This window comes from Eutrigla gurnardus (assembly GCF_963514095.1).
Source record: "Eutrigla gurnardus genome assembly, chromosome: 22".
Classification (NCBI taxonomy): domain Eukaryota; kingdom Metazoa; phylum Chordata; class Actinopteri; order Perciformes; family Triglidae; genus Eutrigla; species Eutrigla gurnardus.
The window spans coordinates 3,209,650-3,235,838 of record NC_139933.1 but is presented as its reverse complement, the minus strand read 5'-3'; the positions used below and the strand labels follow the sequence as shown (position 1 = coordinate 3,235,838).

The 26,189-nt window shown below is 41.3% G+C and overlaps 3 protein-coding genes across 3 annotated transcripts; 1 reads left to right on the top strand and 2 right to left on the bottom strand.

Annotated features, from left to right (window-relative positions):
• Positions 1-21: 21 nt before the first annotated feature.
• On the bottom strand, positions 22-4,409 carry tfam (transcription factor A, mitochondrial). Its single transcript, XM_084002220.1, has 7 exons — positions 4,149-4,409; positions 3,055-3,197; positions 2,895-2,965; positions 2,564-2,713; positions 2,308-2,403; positions 1,843-1,899; positions 22-1,747 (listed from the first exon to the last, which is right to left on the bottom strand). Exons 1-7 carry the CDS (start codon positions 4,232-4,234, stop codon positions 1,463-1,465), a joined length of 888 nt encoding a protein of 295 aa, XP_083858346.1. The 5' UTR covers positions 4,235-4,409; the 3' UTR covers positions 22-1,462.
• Positions 4,410-4,946: 537 nt separating this feature from the next.
• ube2d1b (ubiquitin-conjugating enzyme E2D 1b) lies at positions 4,947-9,711 on the bottom strand. Its single transcript, XM_084001853.1, has 7 exons — positions 9,537-9,711; positions 8,707-8,770; positions 8,488-8,519; positions 7,763-7,840; positions 6,848-6,953; positions 6,123-6,216; positions 4,947-6,039 (listed from the first exon to the last, which is right to left on the bottom strand). The coding sequence occupies exons 1-7, from the start codon at positions 9,558-9,560 to the stop codon at positions 5,994-5,996; spliced, it is 444 nt and encodes a 147-aa protein (XP_083857979.1). The 5' UTR covers positions 9,561-9,711; the 3' UTR covers positions 4,947-5,993.
• Positions 9,712-12,533: 2,822 nt separating this feature from the next.
• Positions 12,534-26,006, top strand: ipmkb (inositol polyphosphate multikinase b). The gene is made up of 6 exons (XM_084040559.1): positions 12,534-13,862; positions 16,683-16,768; positions 17,538-17,634; positions 18,026-18,198; positions 20,676-20,757; positions 20,940-26,006. Exons 1-6 carry the CDS (start codon positions 13,625-13,627, stop codon positions 21,764-21,766), a joined length of 1,503 nt encoding a protein of 500 aa, XP_083896685.1. The 5' UTR covers positions 12,534-13,624; the 3' UTR covers positions 21,767-26,006.
• The last annotated feature ends 183 nt before the right edge of the window (positions 26,007-26,189 follow it).

The following is a 26,189-nucleotide window of genomic DNA, read 5'->3' as shown; positions in this document are numbered from 1 at the left end:
TTTCATCATGTTCTAACCTTGTTCCTGGTTAAAAAACTATAAAAACAAACAGCAGTTATTCTCTTTACACACATTAATCAACACTTAGATCTGCTGACAACTACTAGATGATAAATAGTATTCTTTAGTATCTGAACAAAACAACAAAAAGGTCATTTTGTAGAAAGGTGTATGTACATTTTTATTCAGTAAATACACAAAACAAAGAAAACAAGCTGCAGTTTAACAGTGATTAAATATAGTAGCACTAAATACATTCTACAAGCGAAAGAAACCAGCAATTACAAACACAAAAAAACAGAACACGTGGATTTTAGGACGATTAGCTGATCAGTATAAAGGACAGACAACAAAGCTGCTCATGATAAAGCAGTATTTTGCAGCACCAGGGGGGATTACTTTATATGCCACCAAATATAATCATTTAGATGAAGGCCCTTTATTTATCATTAATTATCACCCATAACCCTTTTTTTAACAGCAGATAACAGAACAAACTAATCTCATGTAAAGCCGGACTGGAACAATGCATTATTTGGAAAAAAGCCAAAATGTCAGTCAATAACGTTTTCTCGTGCCATAAATGATAAATAGCCAGATTTCACAGTTTGAGGTTTGCGACTACCAGGTTACGCTACCCGAACAACCCGACAAAGAATTCAGTCGGGTTGCGTTCAAGGGAACCACGTAACCGTCTGAACCCGCGGAGGAAACCGTTCTTCTTGTCAACAAATGTCATGAAAACACCAAAAACTAAGAAAGTGTCAGTCGACCCCTGAATACTTTGACTTCCCTTCATCACGTCTGCATCACCATGAACACTGTCGAAATGTGGATTCATCCGCCACTAAAAATAGTCCCCAACAAATGCACTATTTCCTTCTGTTTGTTGTGACCAGTTTGTTCAAAACTTACTGAGCCCTTCCTTGTGTGCTTTTAAAGATCTGTACCTTCGAACCAACGGGTATAAAGAGACGGACGAACACGTTGTTTTGGATTTTCATGGATTTGTTGAAAAGACAAATACAGAATAACACCAGACTTACTTATGAAATATGAAAAAATTGAAATGTGTGGTTGTTTTTGGGGACTGCAACAGAAACTCATCAAGTATGAAATGGCCACACTCGGGGCTATGAAACCGTTTAAACGCACCAAACAGGAAACAAAGCTTCTGAAATGTCATCAAGTACCTCCCTTTCTTTTCAAGCAAAGCCAGAGTGACAATAATATCACACTGATGTTAAAAAATGCTGCTTTCAGGTTGTATTTTACCGTGACATTACCTTCATCTGTGTGAATGATGTAAAAGCTTCGCCCTGTTGCACCTCAGAAGCGTTCATGACAACTGGGAACGTTGTGACTTTAAAGTTAGATGGAAAAAAAACCAAGCAGAGCACATCTGAGCCTTCAGTTGCCATGAACCCTCTCCTCCCTCCAGGCTCTCGTGGATCAACTCAGCTTATGTCTTCTTAGTAGTCCTGACGGGTTTTGCAGAGCTACTTTTCGTCGTCTTCCTGGTTGTTTGGGACTTTCCGGAGGCGGCGGTCTTCTTCGCTGCTTTAGCATTAGGCTTCTTCTTCGCTGCCTTCTTAGCCGCTGACGCTTTAGCAGCAGTCTTTTTCTTGTTTGTTAGGGTCTGCTCTCGGATCAGGTCGTCTCGTCCGATCTCCATCATGTGGTCCTCCCACGACTTCATCTCGTTCTTGTAGCGGATTTTGTCGTCCTCGGCCAGCTGCATGTAGACCTGCGACGTGGAGCGAAAAGTCAATGTGAATACTTTCTTGTAGTACATGTAGTATAGTATATGTATATAGTATATGTAATGATGGAGTGGCCGACCTTTTGCTGATGACTGAACAGACTCCTCCAGTCCTCCAACAGCGACTTCATCTTTGCCTGAACAAACAACGTTGGCAGAAACTTTATATCATATCATATATTGTGCAGAGCCATAGAAATTATTTTGCAATACAACGAATAATCATATGTATCCCAGCTGCATGGCATACCCCCCTCTCCCTGTTTCCAATCAATAAGAAATAATTATAATAATAGTACATTTTATTTTTCATGGAACTCAAAGTCGCTTTACAGTTAAAATACAGTTAAAATAGAAACAAACCGAAAATAAACAGCTTTAATCACACATTAAAATCAGAGAAAAAAGGAGAAATTCATATAACAGTTTATAAGCAAAACTATAAAAGTCCATACATTAATATTTAATACCTGTGAATATCTCATACCGGCTGATATAAAACTAAAATGGAACCTGACCCCTGAGATGTCGCTATGGTTACTGACCTGTGTGGTGGTTCCTCTGGCCTCCTCAAAGTGCTCCGACATGAAAATGTTGAACGGAGAGCGAGGACGCTTGGGCTTCCCCAGGTTGGTCAGCTCCTGGATCGCACATGAACGTAACAACAGTGGATGGAAACAGAGTTTAGCATTGGGAATACTATTATATTCCAATATATTATACTAATGTGGACACACGCCATCAGAGCACATAAATGACAGATGAGCAGCAGGGTCTTTCTCTGTTCCCCATCTCTCTTACCCTCTTTTTGCGGATTGCCTTCCTCTTCGCCATCCTCTGCTTCTTCTCCAGGGTTTGTTGCTGGATCTGAGCTGGGGTCAGCTGGGCCTGGTAGCGCTGGAAGTCCACTTTAAACTGCTCCCTGGCCTGAACAGAGGCTTCCTCGAAAGGCTACAAAGTTTAAAGAGACACAACACAAACTTTGGTCACAACAACAGAGAAAGAACCCATGTTGAGATTGTATGACAGCAGAAGTCACTGCCCTACAACTTTTGAATCAAGCCACCATGCACAACTTGAAATAAAAGACAAACTTTATGGTGTTTAACAAGTTTAACAAGGACTGAGGTACCCGTTTCTGGTCCGGGCTCATCATTCTCCACTGCTGGGCGATCCTTCTGATGATATCCACAGATTTGATATCTGAGTGCAACAATTATAAGATGATCAACAACTAGAACTGTAGCATTTGAGTCAAAAGTCTCCAGACTGATCAGCATCAGGAGGTTCACCTGGGTTGTGTCTGGTTATCACTGGCTGCTGCTGCAGAACGTATCTCAGGTATCCGTTCAGAGGTCTCTTCGGAGGCCCGTTGGCCTGAGAGGTCAGACTCCTCACTGGGTTGATGTATGCAACGGGGAGGACACTGGTACACCTACAGCAATGCACACATCAGACATATGATATAAGGCAGAGAACATCCTGCAGCCTAGTGTGCAGTCTTTCTAATGGAGTGGACTTCACACAAAACCCCATTCACAAATCTGACAATTTAGTGGTACTTTAGTGGTGACTTCTAAGGAGTAACACTAGTTTTAACGGATCTATGGCTGAAATTTGGGCAATTTATCAATTAGATAATGAATAAATTGAATTTTTTGTCTTTTTTCAAACAAATGGCTAACATTCTCTGATTCTAGCTTGTCAAATGAGACAAATTGTCCACTTTGTCATGCATTTCAAAGAATTTATCAATTAGTCAAAAAATAATCTGCAGATCAACTGTAAATGAAAATTATTTATTAAGCGTCTACCAAAATATATATATATTTTTTAATAAATAAATGTGGAAGGTCGAGATTTTATTCCCTTCAAGTGTTGCTTACTGTACAATCTGTATCTTATAGCCTCAGGTCATAATCTATCCCCAAATAAAACGCCGTTAAACCACAAGAGGCTTAAAACTGCTGCACCTGTTAAAGAAGGGCATTCATGCAGCTCGAAGCCCAAACCTAAAAACAACACGTGCATTACTTTCAATGAATCCATTGAAGTCCTTTCATATTAACACACAACTTCCCCTTAATCCCACCACAACAGTTGCACTTCTCTCCACCAGCTTCACCACATTAATAAGTGGGAATGCTGATTTAAATTAACGCATTAAAAGTAGCTGTAACTGCTTATTCAGAAATCTCAGATATAGTTGCATGCGAGTGCAGAGTAATTCACTAATCTTTATTTACTACTAACGTTAAGCTATCTAATGCTAATGCTAACAGACGTCCCGTTAAAGTAATTTTAACGATTAAATAAACGTGCTAACGCTACGCGAACAAGCTAACAGCTAACTTTAGCTAAGACGGTAAAGTTGAGGGTTAGCTACCTTGCCAGGGTGCTTGTGCAGGAGAGAACACTGAAGGACTTAGCCAACAAGCTAACGCCGGCGGTCATTATGCTGAAGGGAGCCATGTCGGCGGTAAATGCACGTTAAATGTCGTTGAACTGGAGGAAGGAAAACCGGCGTGTAATAAATTCACGCATGAGATGTTTTAATTGAAGCCGAGGGGTCTTCGTGCCCTCCTCCTCCCTTCTGTTGACATGAATATGGGGGCTGCAAAACGCGCCTTCAGTCTTCGCCCCCGGTGCATTGTGGGAGAAGGTCACACACACATCCGGATGGGCGTGGTTAAGCAGACGCGCCGGTGACGTAAACGGAAGTTTTCATTGAGAAACACGGCTTTTCTCTATTATTTTTATTATTATCAGATGTTTTAGTCCATTTAAATGTCAACATATTTTAGTATTATTTAATTTAACATATTTTTCAGTATTACGTTGTGATGGTAGATCACAGAATGTTAGGGAAGTTTATTTATCTACCTTTTAAATTTTTTTTTTTTTTTCCTGAATCTTGCAGCCTATACTGGCACAAAAAACAATTCTATCTTTATTTTATTTAATGAGTTTGTGCTAAACTCTTCTGGGTTGATGTTGAACATGTATGTTAACACAGTAATATACTTTACAGAGGTCGCCAATTTCTTGCTGCAACCTGGCAACCCTAAGTGTTGGGCACTGCAATTACAAGTTACTTAATTAACCATACTGATACCAAACAATATCATCACTAAATTGCCACACATCTCCATGAAGCTCTGTGATAGAAACCATAAAGTCATGATAAAAACGGTACCATTCTTTAATTCAGTACAAAAGGTGCCACACAGGCCCGAGACACAAGTGACAGACTTATCACAGGAACAGAAAGTTGGATTTTTTTTTTTTACCATTTCTATAGAATAGAGCGAGATATAGACAGACAGGTCCAACAGAAGAACATATTCAAACCCTTAGACATGTTTCATTGGGTTAAAGTCTGATCTTTGTGCCTGTGTAACGCCACCATCACTGCTATTCTCAGGGGAGGGGGGAAAGTACATTATTTTATTGACATTGTGAAACTCTAATGTAAATTAAATCTTCCAGAGGATTTAATACTATACAATTAATAACAATAAGAAGAAGAAGACAGTAATATGTGATTTGTAATTGTTCCCACTTTCAGGGAAACTGCGACAGTACATTGTTTTCATTTCACTTCATCTGCTACAAGATGCAAAAGAACTTAAAAAAAACCTTCATCACCGACATCATGACGTGTCAGAATGAGGGGCTAACATATTTGGCATTCACCCTCCCACATTTCCATGGTTCAGTGTTTTCCTTGCCGGCTGCTGATGGATGCAGTCGAGAGTTATGGAGCAGCGTTTCTAAAGCGTCTGCTATCCTGCTGCACTATTACTCAGCTCCTCTGGAAAGAAAAGGCTCGTTGCTGAATAGCATATGTTGGAGATTATTTACTACAATCCACTAGCTTGACTTCAAAAATGAAGAATACTGTAAAGCAATTTGTAATAAATGTGTGTTATAAATAGAATGTCCTTGATGCAAAAACAACAATATGCTAAACTTTTACATTATCCATGAAATTAAACATAGGCGATCTTTCTTATCAGCTCAAAATAAAACTCTCCGCTTCCTTTCATAATCAAATAATGTACATGTCATGTTCTCAGATTAATAATACTGTTAATGACAGTTCGGTCTGATGGAAGTTATCCAAAATGACTTAATGATTCCGTACTATAATTTACAGTGTGTTGTGACTTTTAAAAAAAAAGGAAGGAAAAAGAAAATTCTCAGCATGTTTTCTTCATCTTTTTTTTCTCTACATAGCATACTTTTGGGTCCAGTCTTTTGCTAGTTTGTTGTATCTGAGGAGAGAAAAGAAGAGTGAATTAAGTGGATGTGGTCCGATATTAGTGGACGGTAAAACACCACCCGAGTGTACGCTCACCTTTCTTTGTCGTTCTTGTACATGTGTGCTATGTCTGGAACTAAGGGGTCGTCTGGGTTTGGATCACAAAGCAATGAACATATGGACAATAAAACTGGAATGAAGAGGAAATAAAGAGATCACATTAGTTAACAAGTAGATGAAGGGTTCTTTGACATGAGATACATTCCCCCACTTGCAGGGGAGTAGAAGGGAGGGATGCTTTACGAAGATTTAAATTCTGAACAGCACTGCATTCGTTAGTTTTCCCCCGCAAGAGAAACAAGAAGCAAAGACTGTGACATTTGCTCATCGAGGAAGAGGGTAGTGTTCAGATTGACGAGAGATTTGAAAAGTGTGGTATAAACTGCACAAGAAAAAGCAGCGAAATTATCAGAATAATAGTATTACAGGTAACCGTCATAGGTCACTTCCATAGCCATAAAATAGGACTATTCAAATCTATTATGCGCAACGTTGACATTATGACCCTCGTAGCGAAGCCACTCCTGTAAAAAATTAACCAACTTACAGTAAGTCATGGACTTTGCAGTGACGACTATCAGTGGAGTAACGAAGCATAGAGGGACACCGCAGGAAAGAATCCTCCTATTTTAGTTCTATGGTTTCTTCATGAGATTATACTTCCCGGCCAATAATAATATAAGATACAGATAACATGACATAAGATCAAAGTAAGACAAAGTGCAGTTACAGTTGACACGGTGACAGGAAATGAGCTTTACCTTTAGACACCGTTAGTGCCGGAGACCACTGTGACCGTAGAATGTCCAAACAGATACTCCCGTTGCTGTTTATATTTGGGTGATAAATCTTCGTTGTAAATGCTACCTGTAAAAGAAAAAGTGTGTGTGAGCAGAGAGGATACACTTCCAACAGTTAGTTTGCCTTGTAGCAAGAGGTTCGGTCCAGAATGTGGCTCTAGCGCTGTTTACGGTGATGGGATAACACGTTGGGGGCTGAGCTGACTATCAAATCATCAAATCAAACTTTATTTATAGAGCACTTTTCATACATCGGGCGTGCAGCACAAAGTGCTTTACACAAAAAAGATTAAAAAAATAAAGAAAACCCCTCCCTCCCACCCTCCATACTACATCCACGCGCGCGCGCGCGCGCACACACACACACACACACACACACACACACACACACACACACACACACACACACACACACACACACACACACACACACACACACACACACACACACACACACACACACACACACACACACACACACACACACACACACACACACACACACCTGACTACCGCCAATAGGGAGACATGGCAAGGCACTGAGGATTGAGGAAGCGCCGTCGTTGGGGCCATCCACGCTGGGAGGAGCCACAGGCTGTGCCCTCCGACCCTGACAGACAACAGCTGGTCGGGCCGAAGGGGCCCAAGGACAGCACCCCCAGCAGCAGCCCAGACTCATGGATCATGGACTATGGATCAGATCACAATGTGTCTTGATGGTCATTTACTACAACTACAAATAACCTTTTTTTTTTTTAAAGGCAAGTGTAGACAAGGTATAATAGAGTGGATACTCAAAACCTGCTAAGAGTCAGTATGTAGTATGGAACAGTAATTTCCACAGTATGACAGGTGAGTCACCTCATCAGCTCTTACCTTTGGTGGCTTGAACGGGTAGTCGGTGGGGAAGTGGATTGTGAGAAAGAAAACTCCTCCTTGGTAAGGACTGTCACCCTGACAATAAGACATGAGACATTGGTGTCAGTTAAACATCAGTACGGAACATGGACCTGTGTCAGGAAGCTCAAGCTCTCTTTGAGTTATCTGGATTTTGAAGCCTAATTGGTTTACTGTTGTCACAAAGCTGGTCACCGACTCTGGCCATTGGAAAAACTGGCTTTGCAGCAGCAGAAAGTACAATGTTTAGACTATAAACACACAACTAGAACAGACAAACTGGAATTACATGTCTTATACATTATAGGTTGCACAGTTTTTCATGTGTGTTTTGATTGGTTGCTAAGCATTAAGGGGAGGGTCATTATTACTACTCTGATATGTTATTTTACTAACCACAACATGTGTATTGTGTTAAACCTTCACTGTGCACAAATATTCCAGATTACAGTATATCCTTCATTTAGTCTCCTTTACTGGAGAATCTGTATCTGTATTTAATGCTTTACAAACTTAAATAAACTCCCAAGTTCAAAGTCACTCCAAAGTAACAAGAGATAATTGCAACACTATTGAAAGGAAATGCAAAAACAAATCTTAATAGTGGTCTTCAAAAGGCCCAGACAGCTACTTAGACCATCACTAATGTAGCAGAAGCACAGGAGTCTGCATGAGAAGCTTTAAGTGATGAGTGCGATACTCACCGGACCCATTATGGTCGCCTGCCAATGAAACACTAAAAGCAATTAGGGGAGAAAGGGAGAGACACAGTAAAAATGTAAGATGTACACGTCAAATGTTCATCAGCCTTCATTGGCTTGTGTCGATTGGCGCCGATCGTATATTGACAATTGATGGGGAAGATCGACGATTGGTTGTGCATTTAGAGATGTTAAGACATAAAAACGTCCATGTGTACTCACGGTCATCCCCCACTGGTCCAGCGGAGCACTGTGCTGGAGGGTCTCTCTGCAGGTCATGCAGCTCCTGATCGAAGCATGTACAACGTTAGTTACTCAGCTTTACAGGTATCGATCAAACAAAGAGATCAGATTTTAATTAATCTTTGTGGGCAAAGTCAACTAGCTTCATCACCAAGTGGACCCTGGGTCAAAAAGATAGTAACAATGCCCAGCACTTTTTTTTCTCCTCCCAGGTTTTTGGTGAATAACTTCATTGTGACATGAAATATGGAGTATTGTATGATTGTAGATTCATGATTAATTGATCTCACTAAAATAACAAACAGCAGCATCAGCAGGGTACAGGATGTTCAAATGGTTTGGGTGTGGTGGGTAAAAGAAATATTGTGTTTCATCACACTTCTTTCTAGATGTTTTAAAGGGAAATTAGCACGAATTAAACAGCAGCATAAACGGTTAGAAATGAATGCCCAACTTTCCTGATCACATAAAAAAAAAGACACCACTTCAACAAGTTAAGAGGAAACACAGATGACAGCTTCAGAAAAATAAGATATTTAATGGAAGCATCCAGATTAAACGAGCTAAATTAGTTAGCGAGCTAGCACGAAACTTTGAAGTTGGCTGTTATATCCGGGAAGTGTCATTAAATAATTTATAAAAAATACAAAGTTAACTAGAAGTCACTATTAATGAGGCGATAGCGTTTAAATCGTTGTTAATTTATTTATTTATTATTATTTTTTAGGAAATAAAAGTCCTACGTTAGCCTCTGCTGGGCCAGTTAGCTAGCATTAGCTGGCAACCGTCGCTAGCCAGAGTGTCTTTACCTTCTGTATTCTCTTCAGTGCCATGTTGACCGATGCAGGTTGCTCCTCAACTCACGTCGACTCGCTCTTTGTTTCAATTTCCAGATTATTGCTGACGAAGTCAATGGCTGTAGTTTATTCCCTGAGTACTTCTTCCGACAGCCGGGGATGTGTTTGTGTTTTTATTAAAAAAAAAAAAAAAAGAAAACCCTCTTTTGTTTCCGCTTTCTCTTGTTTACGGACGCTGCTCCGCGGTGGATGATGGGAAATGTAGTTGTGAGTGTTGCAAACTGGTTAAACGTGATACATCCATGGGAATTAGTTGATATTAGTTATGTGTGCTTCAGTTTGGAGGTTTCTGATTCTTCTGGATTTTATCACATTTTTTAACAAATAACACACACGTGATCACAAATTAAAAAAAGCAAAAAGGCAAAGATTTTCTCTTCAAAAGACTTTCTAAAAATAAGTGAACAATAAGCTTTGATTTGTAATTTGTAATAATATATACAAGAGCAATTATCCATATTTTTTTCTTATTTATATTCTTATTTTTTAGACCTAAACATTGTTGCAGGAGCTGAAACTTGGAAAAACACTTGTAGTGTCTACGTGCATTTTGCTCGTCTTCCAACAGGCGGTGCTGTTTATGAACATTAGTCATTTCTATTATGCCTGAAACAAAAAAATGAGAGTCAGTCAAAGTTGACATTTTAAAAGAGCACCCTATAGAGTATACTATAACTGTATATATCCCCCTCTAAACTATAGCCAGCATGAAGGGTTGCTAGTATCCACACATCCTCTAATCTATGTTTATGTATCATTCAAATAACTTGACCTGAGGACAGACACAGGGACAACATCAAACATACAGTAATGACTCTGCAGACGTATAGGTTTGGACCCAGAAGACGCAGCAAGCAGAAACATTAAAAGTTTGTCTTTACTTATTTGTCAAAGTAGAGGCCCGTTTACACCGAGGAGGGCGGAGAGAAGGACCCGGAACGGAAGGAAAGTGAGTCGAGTCAAGCCGAACCATGCGGTTGGAAATGGGACATTAGACGACACATAAGACGGCCTGAAAGGGAGCCGGTTGAAATGGGTCAGTAAACCGTATTAACTACAAGGGTGAGCAGGTGAGCAGGTGAGGTGTGGCAGTCAGGTGAGAGAGTGAACAGGGTTTACAGCAGGTCAGGACTCAGGAGGGAGTGGCGGGGTCTGAAATGACAGGAGAGTTATATATTGCGGGGATAGAGAGCTAAAAGTCCCTTTGGCAGTACGCTGTATGTCACAATCACATATAAATGACTTCACGATGTGTGTGAACACGTCAAAAGTGCTCGAGAACAGTTGAGCAAGAGAATTCTTACGCGTGAACTCAGAAACCGGTCGATTTTGACACGTGGTTTAACAGGTTTGTTTAATTATTTGCTTCCATGACAACTGAGTAAACGCCATCTAATGAAGGTCATGAGCTGTGTTTGAAACAATTGGTATGTGTTCCATTAATTAAGATTGATAGATCATTTACACCCGTTTGCAGTGTTTCCAGGGAAGTGTACTGACTCATCCACTACCCGTATAAGGGAACAGGGTGTGACTAAGGAGATAACAATAAAGAATTCATACTAAAATAGTTTAATATTGTCTGATTTAATCATTTACTTACTCTAAACTCTATAAATTAAATGTATTATCATTATTATGATTATTATTATGATGATTATGATGATGATGATTATTATTATTATTACTATTATTATTATTATTATTGTATTACCCTGTTAGACATGAACTATCCCTCTTTGGGCGGACTGTTAAAAAACGAAGGGATTATTATTGATATTTAAGATATTATAGAGAATAAAGCAGCGACATCTTTATGTTGAACTTATATAATACAGACAGAAATCAGAGTAGTTTTACTGCTGTTTGTAAAAAAAAGGTTATGTAAGAAGCAGATGCGAGCCGACAGCATAAACAGCATCATTATGTAGTTAGAAGCAAGAGAACAGACTGCAAAGCACTTCATTTCACTGTAAACAGACCTGCAATCTGTTTACTCATCCCAGTTTTTGTGTTTATGGGACTTTCGGACAATAAGCGATAGCACGAACTTTCCGACAGATTAGTGTAATTGTCGGTGCAATTAGAGACACGGACCTGTTTGGAATTATGGTCGAGGAGGCTCTGACAGAGAGATCTCCTCTTGTATTTTACATTTTATTTAAAGGACTATATCATCGACATAAATAGAAAGCTATGTCAGTGATGACACGTCCGTTATTGGCTGCACCCTCCATATTTTTTTCTTTAAATTGTCATGTTTGTTGTAGTTCATTTAGTGGGTCATTTAAAGTGTAGGCCATCGGATCTCACAGGGAAAACTCTGAAAATGAACTTTATGGGCTGAAATGAAATGTCAGTTGATGTGATTTGTTGTTTATGTTATAGATGGGAAGTAACAAAGTAGAAATACTGTACGTTGAATTTTCAAGTATCTGTAATTTAGTCGAGTATTTATTTTTCTGGCAACTTTGTATTTTACTCCCTGCATTTAAAAAAAAGGATAATTATTTTTTCTTAATTAATATTATGTGAGACTCAGCTAGCCTTGCAAAAAAAAAAAAAAAAATACAGTAGAAATGTCCTTCATTGGGATACTTTTTATTTTTATTTTATTTTTCATTTTTACTTAAGTAAAGAAGTTGTAATCTGTACTTTTACTTTTTGTAACACAAGTATCTGCACTTCTACTAGAGTACTTTGGAAACCTCTGGTTATAGCTTATTATTAATAATGTATTAATTATATAGATCATGCTGAAATGTATATTTAGGGAAACGAGTCACACAAAAAAAAAAAAAAATATATATATATATATATATATATATATATATATATATATAAATATGTATTCCACGCAAATCCACGCTGCTGCCGTCAAGGTGTGTTTTGCGACAGTGACGCAAACGTGTGGGAGAGCTTTGGGCGCTGTTCGTTACGTAGAGGAGGTAGCCGCCTACACTGACCTGGATATCTGGAGCCGAGGAGCACTCCTCCGCCGACTCCGTTTTTTTATGTCATGGCTTTTAGGTCGACAATGCATCGTTTCTGTGCTCATCTCCAGCGGATAGGCCTTCGTCTCGAAGGCGGTTGCGAGGGAAGTGCGATGCGTCTCCGCTGTGCCGAGTTGTGACGCGAGGGAGGCTCGCTGGGCAGCCTAATGGACAGTATCGATGACTTAGCAATCAAAACCAGGACTGAATATCCGCCTTATGCAATCTGGACACGTTTATTGTCTCCGCTCGCCCCCGCCTCTGCTCTGTTTGCTGACTTGGAACTGGATATCACTCTGGAGTGTGTCGTAACATCACCATTAACAGGGAGAGACAACAGTATTTACTTCTCTGAAGCGAGGAAGTGGAGCTGCGTCAAGCTAGCCGAACGTGATACAGCTAACACCGGAAGTTAAACGGCTCACCCTTCACAATAAAGGTGGCGATGATATTTTAATAACGACTTTGTGTGGATTGGACATAAACAGCAAGGGTTTGATAAAACGACAGCTGGATTTGTTTCATCAGCAACAGACATCCCCGCCTTTTTTTTGTCATCACCTCGGTACGCTGCGACGTCAACGCGTCGCCGTTGGTTTGATTCTGAAAGCCGCGAGCGGAAGTCGTGCGTGCTCGCGCTCGTGCTGACACGGGTAGGAAGTAGGATGTGGCCAGGATGTATTTATGCTTCTGTTTTGAGATATGAAAATCATTGAATTGGCACTGCTTCGCGAGCCCCGTTTCACCCGCGGACACGGCGGCGGGTCACGACACTGTTGCTGTCCGTCAATGTGGTCGCTGTCGGCGGGCGAAAACGGCGAACACGACCGACGCTGCTGCTGCTGCTGTGCTGGTTTCGTCTGGACTGGACCATTTCCATGAGGGCTTCTCAACCTCACGCCCTAACAATTCGCGTAATAACATTATGTGAATCGATAGTCACATAGTTGACTTTTTTTTTTTTTTTTTTAATTTGTTTTCTTGCACAAAGACTTTGTGCCCCACCCCCCTTTTTTTTATATATATATAAATATATATATTTTGCAAATGTCAACAACTCAGCGTCAAGTGATGATGGAGTCCTCTCTGGCTCTCGGGAGACTGGAACTGACCCCCGGCTCAGGGGCTGTGGGGGTCAGCCTGACCCCGCGGCTCTCCGGCGGCCTCCCCGGGAAGGAGAAGTGCGGTCAGCGGCCACTGGGGTCACAAGGCCAGGCGCACCTGAACGGCTGCGTCCCGCTGTCGCATCAGGTGGCCGGTCACAAGTATGGAGTGGATACAGTGGGTGAGTACCCTGTTTATTGATTTATTTATTTTGAATTCCCTGCTTCAGGCACTTCCTTTACTACTTAAAAACACACCTGGAGAATCACCTGTATGTAGATGAGTTTCGACCTTCAAATAACACACCTACAGTTTCACCAGAGGTTTGTGGGGAATATCGATAAACCTAGAAGTGAAATAATCAAAATGAAGAAATGCCTTTGCTCTGCTGTCAGCAGGAGTCATGGTGATTTATTTCCTATACATGAGGAAGAGGCATTCATACAAGTTAGGATCCGTTCAATGAATTATTTTTCTCACTCTGTCACTACTAATCTACACCAACTTCTTAACTAATTAAAAGAAAAACCTGGGAAGTGAATGCTGCTCAAGAAAACCTGGAAGGTGATATTTGGAGGAAGCATCCGAGTTGGGATTCGTGAGACTGAATTAGATCATTTTTCTCGCTCTTGTCAGTACCGATCTACACCATGCCACACATGCCCCCCTCCGGCACCAGATCTGATCTGAGATCATTCGTCTAAAAGCGTGCCATCTCTCTGCTCTGTGGTCTCCCTCTTGTCTTCCCTGTCACACGCTCACAGTCGTGTTCATACGACACCTGACGTAATTAAAGCCTCCATTGTGTGTTATCAGGCGGGCACCGAGCCGAGTCCACCGATACAGTCAGAGGCTGCTGGTAGTTACAGCAGTCAGTTACCCCCGACGCATGGCCGGGCCTCCTGGAAGAGTGCCCTGTGACCTGTCGTCAGCCAGGACAAACCTGTCTATCCACCAGGGCTGCGTTTTAGTTGACTGAAGTGTTCCGTGTTGAACCTGAGCCACGCTGATGTCGTGTACACAGCGTTTTTCCCTTTGGTGTGGGGATCCAGCGTTTATTTACTGTCCGTGTGGTTTCATTGGGTTTGTGTGTTCGCTGTGTTGAATGACGGGCTGACCCGGATTGTAAGCAAATGTTTCCTGTTTCACACCCGTCCTGTAGGTATTCTGATATACGAGCTCCAGTTTCAGTCTAATAAAGCTCGTAGTCATGAGCTCTTTTTTTGACACCAGAGACGGTGTCTAAATAAATCCTATCGAGTAACGTAAACCTGCATCTCAACGGTCTAATACCTCAGAACTGTTTAGCATAGAAAATGAACGTACAATATTAATTTATTAAGTAGAATTACCATACATGCTCTGGTTTCAGCTTCTCCAGTGATTTTACAATATTGTAAAAAGGGTCTTTTCACTTTCCCAGTCAGGCAAATGAGTCAGAAAGCTTCTTCCCCATATCTACTTTTATTTGCCCCTAAAACAATTGTTTTATGAATTTATTATTATTATTATTATTATTTATTAAGCCGTTCACAACATCATGGAGACTTGAAACGAGAGATTTAGACCATAAACCCACGTTTACAATGTTTACTGCGATAACAAAGAGAGAAGTAGGCTCATTTTCTCATAGACGGACTTCTATTTGCAACCAGAGGAGTCGCCCCCTGATGGCCAGTAGAGAGAATGCAAGTTTAACGCACTTCAACCACCTGTGTGAAACCTGTGTTTCTGTGTCTTGGATTCAGTAGTGAGCAATCATTAACATTAACACAGGCGACTTCAGACTAACAGGCGGGGGAAAGTGGGTTTGAAACAGCATTTCTGTAGTTTCCACGGCAGTTGTGGGACAAGCAGTGGAATCCTGTTTGGCTTGTACTGTTGCTGACTGTAAATGATCCTATTTCATCAGGCCCTCCGGTCTATATGTGTTGAAATGTGCATAAAATTGTGTATTAACAGTAGTGATCGGCAGTTATATGTTACATGAAGGGCTGGAAGTGAGTCATTCATTCCTGTGAAATCGGGAGCTAATCAGTAGTGTGTGTGTGTGTGTGTGTGTGTGTGTGTGTGTGTGTGTGTGTGTGTGTGTGTGTGTGTGTGTGTGTGTGTGTGTGTGTGTGTGTGTGTGTGTGTGTGTGTGTGTGTGTGTGTGTGTGTGTGTGTGTGTGTGTGTGGTCATAATGCAGTTGACATGGTCTGATGCCAAAGAAAAAGAAGCAAAGGTGAAAGTCCCACTGTGTTACTCAGTAGTACTCACCTGTCAGCTGTTGATTCTTCAGGCTGGAGGCGGAGCAGGATTTTACAACCTTTATAATCTCTATGCTATAACTTCCTATATGACAATCTGCTCTGTTTATGATGATAAAAGAACCTCCAAAACACAGATCGGTCACGACAAACTATTTGAAATCAAATGACCAATCATGGTGTAGAACGCCTGGAACGGAGCAGTAAATAAGTTGCTTCACATTCACCCGTCTGGCTCTCCACAGCTGGAAATACGTGATATAAACCTCCGTGTGGCGTCTGATGAACCTCCGTGTTCACGTATCCGTCAGTTAACCCCCTCTCTGGAGCTCTAAATGTCGGCAGAGATAGAAATCAGTTTCTGAGTTCTGGAGAAATGTCAATCCCTGTCAATGTGCGACTTTACCGTCACTCATTTCCCACTCCAGATACTTAAAAGACCTCATTTATTTCCACATTTCCTCATAAATACACGTGGAGCTCCCTCCATCTTTATCGCTCTTCACCTGCGTTTTATTGCTGCTGTCCAGCTTGTGTGTGTTTTAATTAACGTCCGTTAGTGATTCAGTATTTACTCAGGGTGGGTTTTCATTTGAAAATGTGCTTTGTTTCATTTCTTTGTGTGAATGAAAACCTCATCGTCTAATTAGTAGACCAACTACACTTAAGGTGGAGTGAAAACTTTTACTGTACTTCAGTAAAACAGTGGAAACAGTGCTTTTTATTTATGGCATCTTGATTTTTGTCGCAGGTATTTTGCAGCATCCTGATGGAACGGTGCTGAAGCAGCTGCAGCCTCCACCCAGGGGTCCACGAGAGATGCAGTTTTACAGCATGGTAACAACATACTCGTGGCTTTGTAGTTTATGTCTTTATACATATGAACAACACGTTTTTATATTTATATCAAGTGTGTGAACAGATCATAAGTACAGTTAGCTGCCAAAGAAATTTCTGAAATGAGCTTTAAATCTAAAAGAAGTGTTAAAAACACAATATATTGAATCATAACCCCTGTATCATGACGTGCATCATATTCTTACACCACTACTACAATATTTAGAGCTGTAAATATGTTTTAATGAGCATTTACTGCACTTTAAATACAAACTGGGTGCATGTAAGTGTATATTCTTAATACTAGTATAGATTTCAGACATTCCCTATGGCTGGATGGAACCACAGTGTATGTGTACGTGCTGCTTCACTGTTTGCTTTGGAGCTTAGCAGCACTGTCGGCCTCAGCAACTCTCATACAAACCGGAGTGAGTCATGCTTTCGTGTCCACCTGGTTCTAAAACCTAATCCCAACCCCGCACTGACCTGACGTCCTGCACCGGGCTGCAGGTCTGGAAACTCTGAACAATACGGGGTCTGCTGTAGTCCTGAACCTTCACCGTGTTCCTGCTCACAGATGATTCACTCCATCAGAATCACGTTGTTATCCGGCTGAAAAAGGCTCAGAAAGTAAAAGAAAAAAGGCTCAATTAAAAGTAAACTGCATATTATGGAATGCCATTGAAGTTCAATTAAATAACATATTAATAATAATAATCCACATGTGTGTACTGTGTAGTATCATGGTGGTAATCTGTGTGTGTTCTAGGTGTACTCGGAGGACTGCTGTGATCCATGCCTTCTGGAGCTCCAGAACCATCTGCCCACGTACTACGGTACCTGGTCTTCTCCCGACAGCCCCAATGGTAAGAGACCACCTGACCTCTGACCTCTGTGTGTGGATCCACCTCAGTCTTCAGTCCAGAATTCATGCAATACTGATATTCGTGACATCCTAACAGACAACGGGTGTAAAGTCTCACTGGTACGACTCGGACAATCAATACGAGAGTCTTCAAAACTCAAAACAGAATCACATTTTGAGAGGAAGAGGTCAAAAAATTATTAATTTAAAAGACGCAACCCCAAATATATTTGTGTAAGTCTGCTGGGAATCTCTGCCCCAGTGTATGCTGGGTAAACTCCATCCCCTGCAGCTCTCAGTGGTCGTCAAAGAAGCGTGTTATGAGCTGCTTGTTTTTAAATAAAAAGCCATGAAGCAGCGAGTCATACCTCCATACCTCCATCCCTCCTCAGACCTGTACCTGAAGCTGGAGGACGTGACCCGGCGCTTCGTCAAGCCCTGCATCATGGACGTGAAGCTCGGCCAGCGGAGCTACGACCCGTTTGCCCTGCAGGAGAAGCGGGAGCAGCAGATCAGGAAATACCCGCTGATGGAGGAGATCGGCTTCCTGGTCCTCGGCATGAGGGTGAGTTTGATTTCTCCTCCTTTTCTTTTCTTTTTGTGTGGAAGAGAAACCACCTCTGATGGCACTCTATTTGTCCTGATCAGAACAACAAACAGGCCTTTTAAGGTCAATTGTTTTTAGTCGCTTCTGCTCTGATCATTCTATATTAATAGAACACAATAATTTAACAAAACGATCAGAAGGAACATCAAAGATGCATATATTTTCATAACATCAGCAACGATTTTTAACTGAGAATCCTTCAAACACTGTGAAGAAAAGTAGGAGATTCTGCTAAACCTCCTGAAACGGGTCAATGTTTAACCCTTATGATATGTGAAATATGTCTCTATCACACACACACACACACACACACACACACACACACACACACACAAAGTATAATCAGGCTGAAGACGCCTCATGTCAACGTCTCATTATATTTCCTCCTGGCTGAAACCGATAGAGAACTTCTTATCCGTTTGAGAGGAAGAGCGTCAGATAGCGACGCGTTTATCGCTTCCATCAGTTTCCATTACAACCGCCCGACGGTATCATCATCGCTGTTCCTGCCGGCAGCAACGAGCAAGAAAACACACCCATCATCGACACGAACACTTTCTCTCTGCATTTAGAAACACTGGACATTGTTTGAAAATACGATAGAATTATACTTTTTAATACTCTGCTGAGTATAAACGCATCTTTTAACAAAACTCTTTCTGTCATTTCCTCAAATTTAGCAAGTCATCTCAAAGCATGTTGTTGTCGATTTAATAACATAGTTTCACTTTGCCTGCCAGCACATTTAGACTTTACATAATGTGAGATATTATACAACACAGGGCCTGCCAAGGCAAATGATGGATTTGTATATATAAGTATATACAATTAACTGGACTTATGAACAAAAGTGTAAATATAAATTTGAAGTTTGGCAGGACATTATTTGTGTAACAGGCTCCTTTGCATTCTGCTCTCCTGCTGACCACATTACATTTAAATCATTCTGTCAAATTTAGATTTTATTTCGATTTTTTAAGGTTCTTTGAATTTCATAATAATTTAAGTGAAATCATTTTGTGATTCTCCAGTTATTAAAGTGAGAGATATAGAGACTGTTTATTTCCAGAAGAAATAAAAAGCTTTATTATTCATTGTCTGTGGAAATTGTTTCCTTCATATGTGTTTGTTCAGCTGACCAAAACACTCATCTAGACCTGCTAGCCTTTTTCCGAAGGTTATTCATCAAACCTAAGTGGTGCTTGAGTCTACAACAGTGTTCATCATCATTACACGTGAATAGAGATGGAAACGGGCGGGTGCAAGGCCGTAAATACCCACCTTTATCTGCGTAGCCTTACATAAGAGAAGGTCTATTCAGTACGAGGGCAGGATGAAGGTGGACTTCTCAGGAAATTAGTAATTTATTAGTCTTTGTGTCGTTGAAGAAACGGCCCATTGATTGATCGTCTGGTGGTGTTTGTCCAAGCGGATCACCATGGCAACGCATGTACACTTTATGGTCTTTTGCAGGTGACTCAGCATATTACTGTCAAACATCTTCCAGAACTCCTCTAATATTTAAATATAACAATGTATCAAACGTTTATCCACCCGTCGCTCCTCCGCAGTCCAAATATGGTCACTTCCTTCACTGGTTGCAAAAAACCCAAGATGGTGACAGAAAAAAAATTGGTACGGAGGTCAACGGCACATTTTTTGATCACGTATGAATTTAGACATGAAAGTTTGTGATTTAACCGGGTGGTTGAGAAACAAAAAGTGATGCTATTCCGTATCCTAGAACAGGAAGTGGGCAATGATCTGGGAAAATTCCCATACTTACGTCCGTGCGTTGTGTTTGTTTAGATAGAGAGGAGAGCAATTAGTGGTAATGATCTTCCTGATGAGGATTGATAGCGAGGGAGGAGAGGGATCCACAGGAAAAGATAAAACGGGTGATTAAGTGTTTGTGAGGGGGGAATCTTCCTGAGATACAGATACCGGGTCAAGTATCGGGTGTCGTGACAGTCTGTGTCTTAAAGGGTGAGCTGGGTTTCACACAAGTCACACAATCATCAAACTAACTGATGTAGTAGACCAGTAACTCCTCCTTAAACTACTGTTTTTATCAAAGGAGTCTGGTGGCTTTGGGCGTGAGCATAGATGAATAAATAGGCATCTGTAAAACAGCGGTGGAAAGAAATGCTGTCGTATCGCACGCCAGAAACAAGAACGATGTAAAAATAAAAGTATGACAGGATACGATGCACACTCGTAAACAACATGCAAAGAATAAAGGGCCAATTATCTTTGTTCAAAAATCTAATGAGGAGATGTAAATGTTAGTAATAATAGGAAAGTTGAGAGGGAGGGATGGTCAGTTTGACGTCTGGAGGTGGGTGTGAGTGCAGCCGTGGACCACTAGGGGGAGCCAGTGTTTGATCAGAGAGAGAAGCAGCACAGAAACACAGACGTGTCTTCCTGTCTTTCAGGTGTATAAGCTGTGCAGCGACACGTTTGACTCCTACGACCAACACTACGGCCGGGGGCTGGGCAAGGACTCCATCAAAGATGGTGCGTAGAGGACTTCGGTTTTTGGTCACTGACGTGTAGAAGGAACTTTTCAGAATAAGTTGAGAATGTATAACTTTCTCCTCCTTCTTCACCTCCCCATCTTTATCCTTTCCTCTTCTCCTCTTTCATCTTCCTCCCTCTTGCCTCTTCCTTCTCCTTTCCTTCCCTCTCCTCTCCTTTAGGCCTGGCTAAGTTCTTCCATAACGGTGTGAGTCTGAGGAAGGACGCGGTGTCGGCCAGCATCGGCAGAGTTCAGCGTATCCTCCGCTGGTTCGAGTCGCAGCATCAGCTGGCCTTCTACGCCAGCTCCCTCCTCTTCGTCTACGAAGGGCTCCCCTCCGCCTCCTCCTCATCCTCCCTTTCGTCCCTCCTCAGCACCCCGTCGCTCAGCCCGACCGCGGGGAAACCTGCCACGTTGTCGTCGTCGGTGGCGGCGGTGGGCGGCGGCAGGGAGGGCAAAGCGAGGCAGGAAGGAGCGAGGCAGGAGGAGGAAGTGGCCGAGTACAACAACAACAACATCCAGGTGCCAGTGGGCTGGGACTGCAGCCTGGCCACCATCTACACCAACCACAGGAAAGGTGGCCACCACCACTGCACCAAGGGTCATCTCCATGGCAACGGTGGAGACGGCAACGCCGTGGAGACGACGGAGAGCTCAGTGTGCCGCGGGAACGACTCGGCGCCGTGCGAAGAGGACAACTCTGCTTGGAAACGGACAGGCGAGACGCAGCAGCCGCCAAACGGAAACGGGAACAAATCACAACTGGAAGGGAAGGACGAGGATGGAGAGGAGGAGGACAGGAGCACGAGGGAGGAGGAGGAGGAGGAGGAGCTGCTGAAAGGAGGAGGTGGTGATGCAGGAGAGGGGAGCGGAGGAGACACGGAGGTGGAGGTCCGGATGATCGACTTCGCCCACGTTTTCCCGAGCGAAAGCGTCGACCGCGGCTACGTCTACGGCCTGAAACACCTGCTGACGGTGCTGGAGCAGATCCTCTGTGACGCCGCCTAGAGCTCCGCCTCCTCACCGGCCTCCTGTTTTACCTCCAGACCCGCTCAGTGAACCGCTGCCTCCTTTCTGCCAACTCCTCCCCCTCGTCTCCAAACGACCTCGAGAGGAGACGGGGAAGGATCAAAGAAGTGAATATGTTAAAAAAAAACAACCATCGTCATCTCACCTGTTTGTGATGGTGTGTGTGTGTGCGTGTGTGTGTCTGTGTGTCTGTGTGTCTGTGTGTGTGTGTGTGTGTGTGTGAGAGAGTGTGTGTGTGTGTGTGTGTGTGTGTGTGTGTGTGTGTGTGTGTGTGTGTGTGTGTGTGTGTGTGTCTGTGTCTGTGTGTGTGTGGAGATGGTGGAGGCTGACTGTTTGTTTTCCCTGTCAGCAGCAGCACTACATGCACCAATCAGTCCATGAAGGCAACGCGACCCTGCACTTAAACTCAGCATCTTTTAGCTGAATGATTTGCTCTCCGACGTCACTTCAATTATGAGTCCATTTAAATGCATTCAAAAGCCTCTGAAAGTAGCAAATGCATGTCCGTACGATAAGGTCTTATTGATCAGGAGACGATACTTCGTTTCTCATCAATGTGATGAAGTGCAGTACTTTGATTTTACTGTTATGCAATTTCAACGGTTTCTCAATTTCTAGGACAAGAAAAACAAGTTGATTGCAGTGTATTTCTTAGCTCAAATGAGAAATAGAGCCCGTTTTATTTTTAAAGATAGAGCTCAAGTTTTAAAAATAAATACATTTTAGACCTCCAGCAATGAACAAAGAACAAAGTCGCACAATGTTGCTATTTGAAAAAGAAAAATTATACTTTTCTATTTTTTTCTGTCCATTTTTTTAGTTCAATCTGTGATGCAATAAAAAAAAGTGTTAAACAAAATGTGAGGTAAAGTAATCACAGCATTTTAGCAAATATAAATATTAATACTGCAGTAGGAACGATTACTTATGCTGTCATGTAAGATTTTGATCCCTATCCCTTCTACATAAACTAATGCTTGGTTGTCATGGAGACGTTCATATGCAAACGGCCTGTTGGGATTATGATCCAGGAATACTGGACTGGCAGGTCGATCCATACATTTTCTGAAAGGATGCAATTTTTTTTTAATATGACCCGCCCTACTCTGCCTCTGATTGGCTCGTACTTGTCGCCTTCATTGGTACCCAAAACGTTGGTTAATACACTGTTCCATTCCAAGCACAAGTATTACATAAAAACCAAGCTGTTAATGAGCGTCGGGTGAAACAGGAGGTCTGGAGAATGCTGAGCTTTAAGTCGGGGTCGTCATTTTGTGTTTCTGTTTAAACACTGTCTACAGGTATCTTACTCAGGTGAATTTACTGTAAGAAAAGAAATGCTTAATATTACTACTATCCTCTCAGCAAGATGATCCTCATGCTGTGTGGTTGTTCAGTTCTAAACCATGGTTTTATAGTCTGACTAGATGTTTGTTTTATCTCATGATTGTCCATGTTAACCTTACAGTGACCTTCCATGTCATATCATGTTTTTTTGATGAGGACCATTTTAACCATGGCCGTTTTAATTGTTGTACATGTTCGGCTGCCAAACCCCCCCCCCCCCCCCCCCCCTCCTCCCTCACTGTTTATTCTGGTTATCTGGTGCCCTCCCCTCTTTCTGCCCTAGTTTTCCAGAGCGCCATTATATTTCTGATGTCATACTTTGTACTCCCAATAAATAGTATTTTTATTTAAAGAAAACTATCAAAAGGGTAACATTTGCTCTGGCATTAACCGTGAGCTATTCTATGATTTATTTTTTTTAATTGATTAAAAATGGAATGATTATAACTGGGCATCAAAAGGAACACATCCCAATTGAAATTCTGGAGATGATTGTTTGGATTATTTGTGTTTTCTGTATGACACACGGTGTGCTGTGATTGGTTAGCGTGATATAGAACGATTTAAAGATTGTAGTCAGAAGCTCTTTGAAAGATGCTGCTTGAACGCTGAAGAGAGACAGACAGCGACTGAATGGTTGGGTGTCATCTTTAGGGTTTGTTTGGGCCTTTAAACGCGTCGTATTGGGTGGGGTTGACTCATTAATATTAATGCACAGACTGATGCTGCAGGTATTATCGATACATATTGACGATTGAGATATTTTCATGTCAAAGTTTAAGTGAAACTGCGTAAAAAGACCAAAGCTTTCCATTGAACTAAAGAAAAAAAAAGTCCATTTTACTGGAGCTTTCAGTCACATCGCCTTCATTAGCAACGTAGTTTCACCTGCAGATGAAGACCACAAGATGTGGCTGAAAGCTCTGGAAAAATGGACTTTCTCATCATTTATTAAAATTGTATTTTCTTGGAGAAAAGGTTTGAAGGGTCCTCATAAGTTTGGCAAACTAATAGAAAACATGGAGATCACTAAAGATGTAAAGTCTGATCTGCAGTCAGTCCTGTGTATTAGTCCAACCAGGGGGTCAGTGTGTGGGATTATGGGGGATCTATTAGCAAACAAAGGGAATATAATATTCATAACTTCATTCGTGTAACTGAAACTAAGAATCTGTGAGTAGATTTTTACTAGAGCCCAATATTATAAATAATATATATTATATTATACCAGATGTATGGCTATCGAAAGTTATAGCACACTCTGCTGGGCAAACTGTGTAATCATACCACCCCACATTCGCACAGATGGGTGTTCAACCACACTACGCAACACCACCAAAATCCCACACACTGTCCCTTTAAGAGAGTCGACGACTAATCATTTACTAGTTTCCACTCGATCCTCCTTAAACGCCGGTTTACTGACTCTAACCCGCTCATATGCACATGGTCTCTTCAGTTTATGTAGCTTGTAATATATGAATATAATGAACAATATGAAAGTCCTGATCTTTTTGTAAATTAACTCCCATTTAATTGTATTAGGATTTTAATCGGAACCAAAAGAGACTATAATATTTCCTCTAACGCTGTTTCTTCTTTTCCATAAAACTCTGTTTCTGTTATAATCAACGTGAAAGTCTTTTAAATGATGTTTACAGGAGGTAGAGAATCATTTGTTGTCTTTTTTTTTTTAAATCACTGCCTTATTTTCTGTTGATGTCTCCATGTCATGTTTTTTTTTTATATTGATTATTGATCATTCCGGCAGCTTTGTGAATCTCCTCGTGTTTCTACAAAAGGAAAACCATATCATGCGTTGGTAACACAGGGCATTGTGGATGGAAGGGATCTGATGATGTCATAGTGATGCAAGCTGAGTGGGCAGATTCACCAGCAGCACATCCACTTTCCTTTTCTTCACTTTGAGCGTCATAATTATAGTCACGTTATTGAAGAAATGATGAACTCCAGAACATATTATTATTCTGTCTTTTAATGTCATAAAAGGGAAATTAAAGGACCTTAAATTCGATCTATTAGTTTATTTAATCATCATATTCACGCTCACAGAGCTCTGATTGGCCCGTGTGTTACGGGTTGGCAGGAATCTGACCAATCAGAGCTGTCTATTGATACAGTGGTGAATAAGAAACTAACTGTATTGGATCAATGTGACGCAAAAGTGAACAGAAAAAACCTGTTAAACTGATTTTTTTCATTTTAAAAGTGGGTCATCCATCATTTAAAGACAGAATAAGGAAATAATCCATCATTTAAATGCATTTTTATAAAGGATGCATGAAAGAATTGAGTCTAATTCAACACTGCAGACGTCTATTATTCTTTGGCTCATGCAAGTTGTAGTAAACTGCTTGAAACCTGCAGAAATACTTAAAATTTCAGCATTCAAATGAAACAATTGTGCAAAATGTGGATGTGGCGAGAGTAACGCTGCCACATCCACATTTTGCCCAGCATGCACCTTAACTGGTACTGGAAACTCCTATCGCACCGTTACATGTCGTCCAGTGACTTCAGTGTGTGTGTGTGTGTGTGTGCGTCTTCTACCATTTTCTTGTGAACAACAGGCGTGAACCTGTCGCTCTCCATTGAAGGGTCGTAACGCTGGTTTGACGTGTTTTAGCCCGTTAAGAACTTGCCTTTTTCAAAGCATCCTGTAGGTGGCGCTCTGTAGAATCTCATAACCAGTTCTGTTCTCTCAAAGCAGATCTTTTATCATAGTAAGAAAAATAATGAGCTGCTCAAATCATTTGGCCGATTCAGTTATCTTTGATTTAATGTTTCTGTTGAACTGAAAGCACATTTAAATAAATGCAAAAAATTAAAATGTCAAATTCATGAAATTGTATTGTAAATTGTAAAAAAAAAAAAAAAAAAAGGATTTAAGGAAAACGATGAGTTCAGTCGTGTAATTTGACTAAATTTCCAACTCTTGCTCCAGAAATTATTTTTGGATTATTTGGAGGCTGTTGTGTCAAAGAAAACATTCAATTCAAATTAAAAAACAATTTAGTTTGACCTCCAGCACATT

What these genes read in the sequence shown, in the direction of transcription:
- ipmkb (XM_084040559.1), top strand. Translation starts at nt 13,625, where the DNA reads ATGTCAACAACTCAGCGTCAAGTGATGATGGAGTCCTCTCTGGCTCTC. An exon ending in GTATGGAGTGGATACAGTGG is followed by an intron (nt 13,863 to 16,682) that starts GTGAGTACCCTG and finishes TTTTTGTCGCAG; the next exon opens with GTATTTTGCAGCATCCTGAT. An exon ending in CAAGGACTCCATCAAAGATG is followed by an intron (nt 20,758 to 20,939) that starts GTGCGTAGAGGA and finishes CCTCTCCTTTAG; the next exon opens with GCCTGGCTAAGTTCTTCCAT.
- ube2d1b (XM_084001853.1), bottom strand. Translation starts at nt 9,560, where the DNA reads ATGGCACTGAAGAGAATACAGAAG. An exon ending in CACTGAAGAGAATACAGAAG is followed by an intron (nt 8,771 to 9,536) that starts GTAAAGACACTC and finishes TGCTTCGATCAG; the next exon opens with GAGCTGCATGACCTGCAGAG. An exon ending in AGGCGACCATAATGGGTCCG is followed by an intron (nt 7,841 to 8,487) that starts GTGAGTATCGCA and finishes TCTTATTGTCAG; the next exon opens with GGTGACAGTCCTTACCAAGG.
- tfam (XM_084002220.1), bottom strand. Translation starts at nt 4,234, where the DNA reads ATGGCTCCCTTCAGCATAATGACCGCCGGCGTTAGCTTGTTGGCTAAG. An exon ending in GATAACCAGACACAACCCAG is followed by an intron (nt 2,966 to 3,054) that starts GTGAACCTCCTG and finishes TGTTGCACTCAG; the next exon opens with ATATCAAATCTGTGGATATC. An exon ending in CCAGAGGAACCACCACACAG is followed by an intron (nt 1,900 to 2,307) that starts GTCAGTAACCAT and finishes TTGTTTGTTCAG; the next exon opens with GCAAAGATGAAGTCGCTGTT.